This window comes from Argopecten irradians, unplaced genomic scaffold, assembly GCF_041381155.1.
Source record: "Argopecten irradians isolate NY unplaced genomic scaffold, Ai_NY scaffold_0017, whole genome shotgun sequence".
Classification (NCBI taxonomy): Eukaryota; Metazoa; Mollusca; class Bivalvia; order Pectinida; family Pectinidae; genus Argopecten; species Argopecten irradians.
Window position 1 is genome coordinate 1,003,209 of NW_027187484.1, and position 13,791 is coordinate 1,016,999.

At 38.1% G+C, this 13,791-nt stretch overlaps 1 protein-coding gene across 1 annotated transcript in view; it reads right to left on the minus strand.

The window, feature by feature from the left end:
- Window positions 1–6,539, minus strand: part of LOC138311331 (sentrin-specific protease 5-like) — an 11,998-nt gene extending 5,459 nt beyond the window's left edge. Inside the window, exon 1 of the mRNA XM_069252756.1 lies at window positions 6,471–6,539. Within this exon, the coding sequence (XP_069108857.1) occupies window positions 6,471–6,539 (69 nt within the window). The remainder of the gene's footprint in view (window positions 1–6,470) is intronic.
- Window positions 6,540–13,791: the final 7,252 nt, after the last annotated feature.

Consider the following 13,791-nt stretch of genomic DNA (forward strand, 5'->3'; position numbering starts at 1 on the left):
CATTTCCTTTTACAAATGACCAAACAATGCTCTAAAATGTTTTTTCCGTATATAAACTATAGTAAACTTAACCCCCTCCCCAGGGGAAAACCAGAGACCCCAGGGTCATATAATTCACAATTTTAGTAGAGGGCCTTGAGACCTTTCTATCCATGAAGAGTATTGGATTCTACTACATCTGTGATTGGAGGAGATTTTTGAAATTTTAGTAAATTTTACCCCTTTTGGCCCCTCCCAAAGCCTCCTGGGGGTATATTTTGTGGATATTTTTTTCGCGATCGTCTCGCAAAATACGCAAGTGTCAACATAATTTACATGTACCATCTGGCAAAAGTAGCCGTCCATGTACTTGTATACGATATTTGTTACAGATGAATACCAGGATAAACTGTATTACATCAACGAGTCGACATCATATATACACCTGACCATGACTAAGACCTTGGCATTCAAAGGAATGTTTGTGCAAAACTGTTTTACACAATTTTGCACATAAATGTAGTAACTGCACTCGGATTGCTTTGACACAGATACTGTCGATGTTTCATTGTCTTTTAATGTGTATCAAAATGGACGTATTTTTAAAATTGTAGTCATCAGATGTAAATAAAAACTTTTATGTGTGTATTAAATTATATATGATATCTTGATGGCCATAAAACGTAGAATGTTATGTAATGATGTCTATATTTGTATTCAGCGTAACATTTATATATAACGAACTTTGAATGGTAAAAGGATTGAATTAAATCTAATGAAAATCTAATGAAGTCAATTAGTTCTTTAAAACAAATCCATTTTATTAGGTTGATGCGTGGATAAAAAGAACGAGTAACCAAATATAAATTCATTGAAATGTGAGGCTAAAGGAATTAATTTGAACTTGTACATAAACCCAGTTTGCTCATGTAAAACTATTTGTTTTGTGTATGGATAGAAATAACGGCGTAACAATAAAATGTACGCCCGAATTAAAAACCATCTGACTAAATAGCGTGAAAAACATGTAATATATATAAGGAATCTAAAAAAGTAAGATTTACTTATAGAAGTAACAAATTGGTTCAAATCGTATGTTGACGGCTTGTTAATTGTCCGAACAGAAGCTTAGTACAGCAGAGTTTATCAGCCTGATAGTAGAACCAGGCATCTCGGAGAGTGAGCGTTCAGCCTGATAGTAGAACCAGGCGTCTCGGAGAGTGAGCGTTCAGCCTGATAGTAGAACCAGGTGTCTCGGAGAGTGAGCGTTCAGCCTGATAGTAGAACCAGGCGTCTCGGAGAGCGAGCGTTCAGCCTGATAGTAGAACCAGGCGTCTCGGAGAGCGAGCGTTCAGCCTGATAGTAGAACCAGGCGTCTCGGAGAGTGAGCGTTCAGCCTGATAGTAGAACCAGGCGTCTCGGAGAGTGAGCGTTTAGCCTGATAGTAGAACCAGGCGTCTCGGAGAGTGAGCATTCAGCCTGATAGTAGAACCAGGCGTCTCGGAGAGTGAGCGTTCAGCCTGATAGTAGAACCAGGCGTCTCGGAGAGTGAGCGTTCAGCCTGATAGTAGAACCAGGCGTCTCGGAGAGTGATCGAGCGTTCAGCCTGATAGTAGAACCAGGCGTCTCGGAGAGTGATCGAGCCAGCCTGATAGTAGAACCAGGCGTCTCGGAGAGTGAGCGTTCACTGACACAATCACCACACAATATTAATTTATTGATCTTTCAGAACAGAATACTTATTTATGATCTAAAATTATGGTGTAAAATAAGTAAGTTTTGTGACTTAAGAAAAAGATATCTTCGTCTGTTGTTTAAGATTTAAGAGTTATTTGACAAACTCTTAATACGTTGCATACTAAGAAATCTTCAGTAGAAAATGCTTGTTTTTTATATATTTGATGACTGTGACTTTGAAAGCAGGCAAAGTTCATTCAAGTGAACAAACTTACATGTTGATACAGCGTGTTACAGACTCAATGTACAGCTTAGTACTACTTCAGGAATTTCAATTTTTCATATTAAGCTGTTTGAAGATTTTCACATATTTGACCTTGAAAGCAAGATATCCTTCATCTTAGCATACCACAGGTCCAAAGTCAGTTCTTTATAGCTACCAGTTATTGACAAGAACTTGTTTTAGTTTTTTTGCCTATTTGACCCATATTGACCTTGACTGAAGGTCAATGTCATTCGTTTGAACAACTTCATTCCAGCATGCTGCAGACATAAATCATGTCACTAAGCAGCCTCTCAGTTATTGACAAGAACCCATTTAATGAGTTTAGCCAACTTAAACAATATGACCTTAAATGAAGGTCAAAGTCATTCATTTTAAAAACCTTGGTAACTCAATAATTTGCAGAAGGCCCAATATCAGGTCTCTGGGCCTCTTAGTTATTTACAAGAAGCCAATTAATTTATTAACAAGAAGTTGTTTAAGGCTTTAAGTCTAATTGGCCCCTGTGACATTGAATGATGTTCAAGGCCATTTGTTTGATTAAAACTAGTGAGCCATTTATCCCATCATTCTACAGACCCAATATCACATCTCTAGGCCTCATTCATTTTGATATTTTTTCTAGATAGCTCAAATGAAAAGTTTTGCACTATAGACAGCACATGGTGGTTCGGCATATATGATGACGGATGGAACAATGATAATCCTTTGGTTCAGATGACCTTACAAATCACTAAGGCAACAGATTCTAAAAAGTAAAAACTATATTTTATTATTGAACACCAAAATGTATTATACCCAAGATAACAAAATGTAACCTAAGATAATATGTACCAGGTACACGAGAAATACAGAAAATGTAACCCAAAATACATGACAATACAGATGTAAGTAAAATAGTGCATTTTTACATTACAATATTCCTTCATAATAAACAGACCTTTTTTAACAATGTAATTTAATAAACAGACCAAGTGTTTTAAACTAAAATGTAATTTACAGTCAATTTAAACTTCATTTGGTTCACCGTTTCAACAAAAAGGCAAACTTGTATAAAGTGTTTAATATCTAAAATTTGTTCCAGTTATTGATGTTTTATAATTTTTAAAATATTAAACAGGATTCACTTTTCAAACTAAAAATGTACTTGAAAATGGATTATTATCCATGATTTTGATTATCTTCACAATATGACAAAGTTTTAAAAATGCAAGAATTAAAAGGAAACAGAAAATGAGGAACAGAACAAAAAGTTGATTGATTTATCTCTGTAAGTTACAGAATTAAGCTTTTATTTTCAAAGCAACAAATGTACAAAGTTATACTATATTTAAATTTTCAATATTTTACTATTTATTAGGAAAGAATATCAATTTTTATTATATTAAAGCTGTTTGAAGATTTTCACATATTTGACCTTGAAAGCAAGATTTTTTCATCTTAGTTATACCACAGGTCCAAAGTCAGTTTTTATAGCTACCAGTTTATTGACAAGAACTTGTTTTAGTGTAAAAACATTTTTGCCTATTTGACCCATATTTTACACTTGACTGAAGGTCATTGTCATTTCGTTTTGAAACAACTTCATTCCAGCATGCTGAGCATACATAAAATCCATGTCAACTAAGCCTCATCAGTTATGTGACAAGAACCCATATTAATGAGTTAAGCCAGACTTAAAACAATATGACCTAAAATGGAAGGTCAAAGTCATTCATTTTAAAAACCTTGGTAACTCAATAATTCTGCAGAAGGCCCAATATCAGGTCTCTGGGCCTCTTAGTTATTTACAAGAAGCCAATTAATTTATTAACAAGAAGTTGTTTTAAGGCTTTAAGTCTAATTGGCCCCTGTGACATTGAATAGATGTTCAATGCCATTTAGTTTTGATTAAAACTAGTGATACCATTTTATCCCATCATTCTACAGACCCAATATCACATCTCTAGGCCTCATTCATTTTGATATTTTTTTTCTAGATATCCTCAAATGAAAAGTTTATGCACGATAGACAGCACATGGTGGTCGGCATATGATGACGGATGGAACAATGATAATCCTTTGGTTCAGATGACCTTACAAATCACTAAAGCAACAGATTCTAAAAAGTAAAAACTATATATTTTATTATTGAACACCAGAATGTATATACCCACGATAACAAAATGTAACCTAAGATAATATGTACCAGGTACACGAGAATACAGAAAATGTAACCCAAAATACATGACAATACAGATGTAAGTAAAATAGTGCATTTTTACATTACAATTTCCTTCATAATAAACAGACCTTTTTAACAATGTAATTTTACAGTCAAACCTGTAGTTAAGGCAAACAAAGTGTTTTAATACTAAAATTTGTTTCCTTTTAATCACTTCCCTATATCATCTGTTGACTGACTAAGTGACTATATAACAAAGGGAGGTAACCTTCATAGACCAGATTTTGTGTACTTTGTTTTCATACATGATTGTTCTACAAACAGAACATCAATTTATGATTTATCTTCATTTGGTTCACAGTTTCACAAAAATGCATCTTTATAAAGAAAATATATAATACCTCATAAATGTGCTTGGCTAAAAATATCCTATGTATATATATGGGCATTCCTGGATGATGTAGATCTGACCGACAGCAAAGGGAAATTTAGAACATATTCACAGTTATTTGATGTTTTATAATTTTTAAAATCTCATAAAACAGGATTCACTTTTCAAACTAAAAATGTACTATGTTAGCAGAATTCTGTACTCCATCATGACAATTAATAACAAAGAATCCCGTATAGAATATCCCTCAGCTGCCCTGGATTATTATCCATGACGATGTTTGATTATCTTAGCTACAATATGACAAAGTCATTTAAAAATGCACTTTATATAGAATGGTGCTATAAGGAAAGGAAACAGAAAATGGAGGAAACAGAACAAAAAGTAAGATAAGTGCAAAGGGCAATAACTCTGTAAGTTACAGTCGAATAAAGCTGATTTTTTTAACTCATCCCAGATCTTTCAAAATTTATTCTACCTACAAAGTTTCATTAATCTTGGTTTAAATTTACTCAAGTTATTATGCTCACAAGGTCAAATATTAATTATTAGTGCAAAGGGCGATGACTTTGTAAGTTAGTCGAATCAAGCTGATTTTTGACTCTTGTCCGAGATCTTTCTAATATTAGTCTACATCAAAAAGGTTTCATTAAAGATGCTTCACCATTGACAAATGACATTTTTTCTCTGTAAAAACAGGAGCAGACGATTACGAATTTTTCTTCAGTTACAAAAGTAACTTGCTTTACACCATTATCACCATTGAAAAGGTTGAGCTTCTAATATTTCACGATATAAATATTAAAATAGTGAATTGCATCCCGAAAAAATTCCATGGAACTATATCCTATGAAGCATCTATTGCACATGCAGCAACAGAAAAATAAATTATCTTATATTATTATTTTTTGTTAATTAGACACATATACGCAATTAAACACCAATTATTGTTCAGATAATGAGTATTGTTTATGCTCTGTCAGCAGTGGATCATCTTTCAGCTCGGTGCATATTTACTCAAGTTATTGTGTTCCCAAGGTTCAATAATAATTATTAGTGCAAAGGGCAATAACTCCGTAAATTACAGTCAATCGAACTTGTCCAAGATTTTTTTTCAATCTTAGTCTACAAAGTTTCATTAAGATCATTTCATATTTACTCAAGTTATCATGTTCACAAGGAAATATCAACGGATGATGCACAACGGATGATGCACGATGACAGACAAAAGACTACCGCAATAAAAATTTAAAATGATGAAGCTACTGAAGCTGTGAGCAAGTGTCAAACATGTAGAAGTGGACATTTTGAGAGGATTATGGACAGTATCACTAGCAAAACGGTCAAACATCCCCTCACAACTCTTTATCAGATAAATACAGTCATTGGTTATAATAAACAAATGTTATACATTCTGTTTAATATCTCTCAGATCAGTTGATATGGAATAACATTTATTAAATGAACAAAATGATGAATTACAAAAATGGCTACATTTTGAAGGATTCTGTTATTGACACCTGTCTTAAACTTAATATAAAAAGTCTAACTATCATGAGAATAACAGATAATATCTGGTTAACATATTTCCATAGCAACACATTTCTATAATAATATCTATAGTAACATGTTTCCCACGTAACAAAATTACACAGTAAAAAATGCCCGTACTAACACATTCCTCATCCACAATACTCCAAGGTTATAACCTCACCTGCACTATTTCATAGAAAAAGGAAGGCTATGTGTGTAAATATAGACGAGTCAGATAGTTTGGTTCTATGATGTACATAAAAAAACATTAAATCTCTCTAGGCCTGTGATTGGTCAGGAGAGAATAAACTGACCAATCACAGGTCTAGAAAGACTTTTATGTTTAATTTTAATGTACATCATAGGACCAACATAGTTTTCAGTTCTGCTAAGGACATTTAGAGAAGGTGATCAGTTCACTGGGATCTCACCATGTGACTTACCTGTCCCTGAGGGTACGCACCAGACCCCATATAGAAGGGGTCACTGGTCCACACCTGGGACTCAACCATGTGACTTACCTGTCCTAGGGTACGCCCCTACCCCATAGAGAAGGGGTCACCAGTCCACTGGGATCTCACCATGTGACCTACCTGTCCTAGGGTACGCCCCAGACCCCATAGAGAAGGGGTCACTGGTCCACTGGGATCTCACCATGTGACCTACCTGTCCTAGGGTACGCCCCAGACCCCATAGAGAAGGGGTCACTGGTCCACTGGGATCTCACCATGTGACCTACCTGTCCTAGGGTACGCCCCAGACCCCATAGAGAAGGGGTCACTGGTCCACTGGGATCTCACCATGTGACCTACCTGTCCTAGGGTGCCCCAGACCCCATAGAGAAGGGGTCACTGGTCCACTGGGATCTCACCATGTGACCTACCTGTCCTAGGGTACGCCCCAGACCCCATAGAGAAGGGGTCACTGGTCCACTGGGATCTCACCATGTGACCTACCTGACCTAGGGTACGCCCCAGACCCCATAGAGAAGGGGTCACTGGTCCACTGGGATCTCACCATGTGACCTACCTGTCCTAGGGTAAGACAAAAACAGAATCATTCCACTGTAGCATTACCTACAGGTAAATCATTCATACATCATTCTTTTTATGGGATCTACCCATGACTTTGTCAGAACATCACAGTTACAAAAAGGGGACAACTTACTATTCTAGAGCACCCAAGAGCTGGACAAGGTTAACCATGGTCAGTATCAGTAATTTAATAGTAAAACAAATCAAAAATGAAGAAAGGGTCATTCCACTGGATCATTCCAAGTAATATATGGCACTTTTGTTAGCCCCAGAGTCAAACTTTGACATATTTAAGGGGTCATTCATCCCTCAAAATCTCACCATGGACTGTTCCTAGGGTTTTGAATCAGAACAGCTCAAATGTGTCTTCACTGGTCCTCACCAGGCACTTACCTGTTTTAGGGTGCACACGTTTAGAGAAGGGGTCCAGTCAAACTGCTCACATTTAGGCATAATAAAGACACATGGTAAACCCCATGTCTCAAATCATCTCCTTTTGATCTGGGACTTTATACATATCACACAGTGGAAAGCCACTGGTCCACTGGGATCTCACCATGTTTGTTTATAATAAAGTTACACTGTCAACATAAGTACAGCTCCATGTGACTACCTGTCCTAGGGTACGCCCCAGGGTACCCCATAGAGATAGAGAAGGGGTCACTGGTCCACTGGGATCTCACACATGTGACCCTGTCCTAGGGTACGACCCCAGACCATAGAGAAGGGGTCACTGGTCCACTGGGATCTCACCAAAAACCTACCTGTCCTAGGGTACGCCCCAGACCCCATAGAAAAGGGGTCACTGGTCCACTGGGATCTCACCATGTGACCTTGTCCCTAGGGTATGTCTCCAGACCCCATACTATTGAATGTGTCAATGGGATTTTTTTTTGACCTACCTTTTGGGTACAGTAGGAGAATTCACCTGGGGTCACTTTTCAAAATTGTATTCCAACTAGGGATCTCACCATGTGACTTACCTGTCCTAGGGTAGACGCTCCCAGACCCCATAGGAGAAGGGGTCCACCAGGTCCACTGGGATCTCACATGTGACTTAGCCTTCCTAGGGTAACACGCTCCAACCCCATAGAAAGGGTCACTGGTCCAGCTGGGATCTCACCATGTGACTTATTAACCTGGCCTAGGTACCGCCCCAGACCCCAATAGAGAAAGGGGTCATCCCATTCCCACTGGGATCTCACCATGTGAACTTACCATTCTATGGTAAACGCCCAGACCCCATATGAGAATGGTAACTGTCCACGGGATCATCCCCATGTGACTACCTGTCCTAGGGTAACGCCCACAGACGCTCTATAGAGAATAGGTCCACTGGACCACTGGTATTCGCACCATTGACCAACCAGTCCCTATGGTACGTCCCCAGACCCTAATAGAGAGGTCACCGTTCCACTGTGATCTCACCAAGTGACCTATACCTGTCCTAGGGTACGCCTCAGACTCCATAGTAGAATGTGGTCACAGGTCCACTGGGAATCTCACCATGTGACCTACCTGTCCCTAGGTACGCCTCAGATTCCATAGAGAAGGGGTCACTGGTCCACATGGTATCTAATCAAGTGACCAACCAGACCTAGGGTTAACCGCCGCCGACCCCATAGAGGAAGGTTAACTGGTCCACTGGGATTCTCGACTACTATGACTCATATACCTGTCCTAGGTTACGCCCAGACCCCCATAGTGAAGGTGTCACCGGTCCACTGGAATCCTCAGCAATGTGACCTACTGACCTATGGTACCCACTCCCCCATACCTCATATAGACAGGGGACACCGGTCCACTGTGAATCTCACCATGTGACCTACCTGTCCTAGGGTACGCCCCAGACCCCATAAGAAGGTCACTGGTCCACTGGGATCTCACCATGTGACGTTACCTGTCCTAGCGGTACGCCCCAACGACCCCATAGAAAGGGGTCACTGGTCCACTGGGATCTCCCCATGTGACCTACTGTCCTACGGTACGCCCCAGACCCCATAGAGAAGGGGTCACAAGGTCCACTGGGATCTCACCATGTGACTTTACCTGTCCGTCAGGGTACTACCCCCAGACCCCATATAGAAGGGGTCACTGGTCCACTGGATCTCACCATGTGACCTACCAGTTTCCTAGGGTACGCCCCAGACCCCATAGAGAAGGGGTCACTGGTCCACTGGGATCTCACCAATGTGACCAACCTGTCCTAGGTACCCCCAGACCCCATAGAGAAGGGGTCACTGGTCCACTGGGATCTCACCATGTGACCTACCTGTCCTAGGTTACGCCCCAGACCCCATAGAGAAGGGGTCACTGGGTCCACTGGGATCTCACCATGTGACCTTACCTGTCCTAGGGTACGCCCCAGACCCTAATAGAGAAGGGGTCACTGGTCCACTGGATCTCACCATGTGACCTTAAACTGTCCTAGGGTACCATACCCAGACCCCATAGAGAAGGGGTCACTGGTCCACTGGGGATCTCACCATGTGACTTACCTTCCTAGGGTACGCCCCAGAACCCCATAGAGAAGGGGTCACCTGGTCCACTGGGGATCTCACCATGTGACCTACCTGTCCTAGGGTACGCCCCAGACCCCATAGAGAAGGGGTCACCGGTCCACTGGGATCTCACTATAGTTGTAAGATTATACTGTCTCACCAAATCTTCTCCACCAAACAACTTCCCCAAAGTTTTTATAAACTGAAAATAATAATAAGTGGAGTTTTAAAATGTAAGATTAGAAGACAATAACTAATCATGTCCCATGGACATAAAATTAAAAGGGCAACAACTCCGTCAATAACATTTGAAAAACTTTAAATTTAATTATTTAAAGTCTTAATCTTAAATATTCTGTCTTGTCTGATACAAAATATCAAACCGTTTTGTGTTTTTTTCTTTACTGATCTCGTCATGTGTCCACAATATTCAACAGACACTAATAGGTCCACTGATCATGAATCAATCTGAATTTTGAACTGATCTCATATTGAGCAGATAATCATTTTTTATACATATAAAATGTTTGTTAAGTTATGAATCATGTAGTACTGGAAGAATCACAGTTGTTTTTTGGTCCCAATAAAACCTCTTTGCATATTACAGAGTTATCTACTCCTTGCTGATGAGGTATATACGATTGTGAATTCATTATTTCATGAGGAAAACTTGTGCCATTTGCTCTGAAAATAAAATATGACGTGTTCATAAACAACATTGTAATCACAATCCAAAACTTACTTTTCAAGGTAGTATAACTCTGGTAATATGCAAATACCTAATACAGTAATCTTTACGGCCTACCTATTTCTTTGAGTTCCTCTATCGGAGTCTTGGTTCCAGATTGATAGCATGCTCCAATCGCTATAACGAACCAACCAGAAATGGCCTATCAATCAGATTCTGCATGTTGAAACCATGTCTGGATGAATGGCTCCTCCCCCTCTGGTGTTGTCATGGTAAACCACTGCCGGCGTCAACTCATCGGGACCCAAAACGCCTCAGAGAACCCGACGATTACTTTCTGTGAATCGTAGACACCTTGTTGTATATACATTGGATCACATTACTGGTCAGTTAAGCAATGTCAATAAATATTATTTTTAAAAGACACTTTTATTTTGAGTCATAATATTCAGAAAAGTAAAATACTATGCGTAACCCATTTGTCTTCATAATGATGTAAAATGCAATTAAGAAACCACAATTTGCCTGCCTCATAAATGTAAACAAATTTGACAGTCTTTGTTTGTCAATAATCTCATGAATACTTTAGTCACACAGAAATGTTTGATAAACTAATAGATGTATACCACCATTTTTCGTCATATGTTGAGAAAATCCAGCAGAGGCAGCCATTTTGTCTCAAATCCTGACAACACGTCATAGTGACATCATGTTTATATACAATGCTGTAAAATTTAATTTGTTGTTTAGATCCGCCCATAAAAATCGCTCAGATCACTATAATGAAGAAGTCATCACATATCAGAAGAATTACAATATAAAATCTACATTGTAGATGGTTTTACCTAGCTCCTTCACAGCCTTGTAAACCACTCCTGTAGGAAGTACGGGTTTCAAACAGTACAGCCTCACTTCTCAGAACACCTACGGGGTCGGCCACGATAACTAGGTCAGCACTGACCTGATTTAGGTCCTTCGTACGTACAATCACCTTCTTCTTCTTCGAGTCGATTTTGATCTGTCTGACAAATTTGATTCAGACTGATAGACATAGGTAGCTCACTTCCAGTCCAGATACAATCCTGGAAATAAAACAATCAACAAATCACTCCCTGTTCCAGATACAATACGGAAAGATAAAACAATCTAAAATCACTGCCTAGTCCAGATACAATACGGAAATAAAACAATCGAAAATCACTCCTATCCAGATACAATACTGGAAATAAAACAATCTAAAATCACTCCCTAGTCCAGATACAATACTGGAAAATAAAACAATCAACAAATCACTTCCTAGTCCAGATACAATTACTGGAAATAAAACAATCTACAAATCACTCCCTGTCCAGATACAATACTGGAAATAAAACAATCTAAAATCACTGCCAAGTCCAGATACAATACTGGAAATAAAACAATCTAAAATCACTGCCTATTCCAGATACAATACTGGAAATAAAACAATCAACAAATCACTGCCTAGTCCAGATACAATACTGGAAATAAAAACAATCAACAAATCACGGCCCTAGTCCAGATACAATACTGGAAATAAAACAATCTACTAAAATCACTGCCTAGTCCAGATACAATACTGGAAATAAAACAATCAACAAATCACTCCCTGTTCCAGATACAATACTGGAAATAAAACAATCAAAATCACACTGCCTAGTCCAGATACAATACTGGAAATAAAACAATCTAAAATCACTGCCTAGTCCAGATACAATACTGGAAATAAAACAATCAACAAATCACTGCCTAGTCCAGATACAATACTGGAAAATAAAACAATCTAAAATCACTGCCTAGTCCAGATACAATACTGGAAAACTAAAAACAATCAAAAATCACCTGCCTAGTCCAGATACAATAAAATAAAACAATCTAAAATCACTGCCTAGTCCAGATACAATACTGGAAATAAAACAATCTAAAATCACTGCCTAGTCCAGATACAATACTGGAAATAAACAATCTAAAAAATCACTGCCTAGTCCAGATACAATACTGGAAATAAAACAATCTAAAATCACTGGCCTAGTCCAGATACAATACTGGAAATAAAACAATCTAAAATCACTGCCTAGTCCAGATACAATACTGGAAATAAAACAATCTAAAATCACTGCCTAGTCCAGATACAATACTGGAAATAAAACAATCTAAAATCACTGCCTAGTCCAGATACAATACTGGAAATAAAACAATCTAAAATCACTGCCTAGTCCAGATACAATACTGGAAATAAAACAATCTAAAATCACTGCCTAGTCCAGATACAATACTGGAAATAAAACAATCTAAAATCACTGCCTAGTCCAGATACAATACTGGAAATAAAAACCAGATACAATACTGATACAATACTGGAAATAAAACAATCAACAAATCACTGCCTAGTCCAGATACAATACTGGAAATAAAACAATCAAAATCACTGCCTAGTCCAGATACAAACTGGAAATAAAACAATCTATCAAATCACTGCCTAGTCCAGATACAATTACTGGAAATAAAACAATCAAAAATCACTGCCTAGTCCAGATACAATACTGGAAATAAAACAATCTAAAATCACTGCCTAGTCCTGATACAATACTGGAAATAAAACAATCAACAAATCACTGCCTAGTCCAGATACAATACTGGAAATAAAACAATCAAACTAAAATCACTGCCTAGTCCAGATACAATACTGGAAATAAAACAATCTAAAATCACTGCCTAGTCCAGATACAATACTGGAAATAAAACAATCAAAAATCACTGCCTAGTCCAGATACAATACTGGAAATAAAACAATCAAAAATCACTGCCTAGTCCAGATACAATACTGGAAATAAAACAATCTAAAATCACTGCCTAGTCCAGATACAATACTGGAAATAAAACAATCAACAAATCACTGCCTAGTCCAGATACAATACTGGAAATAAAACAATCAACAAATCACTGCCTAGTCCAGATACAATACTGGAAATAAAACAATCAACAAATCACTGCCTAGTCCAGATACAATACTGGAAATAAAACAATCAACAAATCACTGCCTAGTCCAGATACAATACTGGAAATAAAACAATCAACAAATCACTGCCTAGTCCAGATACAATACTGGAAATAAAACAATCAACAAATCACTATCCGTAAACCATAGCTCCTTCACGGCCTTGTACCACTCCTTAGGAAGTACGGGTTCAAACAGTACAGCCTCACTCCTCAGTACTCCTACGGGGACGGCCACGATAACTAGGTCAGCAGTGACCTGACTTAGGTCCTTCGTACGTACAATCACTTTCTTCTTCTTTGAGTCGATTTTGATACACTGGAAATAAAACAATGACAATTTGAGTCCAGAAGAAATACTGATAAAAGACAGAGGTATGCTCACTTCCTAGTCCAGATACAATACTGGAAATAAAACAATCAACAATTTCAGGAATTTGAGTTAACTAAATTGTTTAATGATGTCTTCTGTATAATGATGCATAGTACTAGTTTACACACCTAATTCCAGCTGACTTTGTCTCCT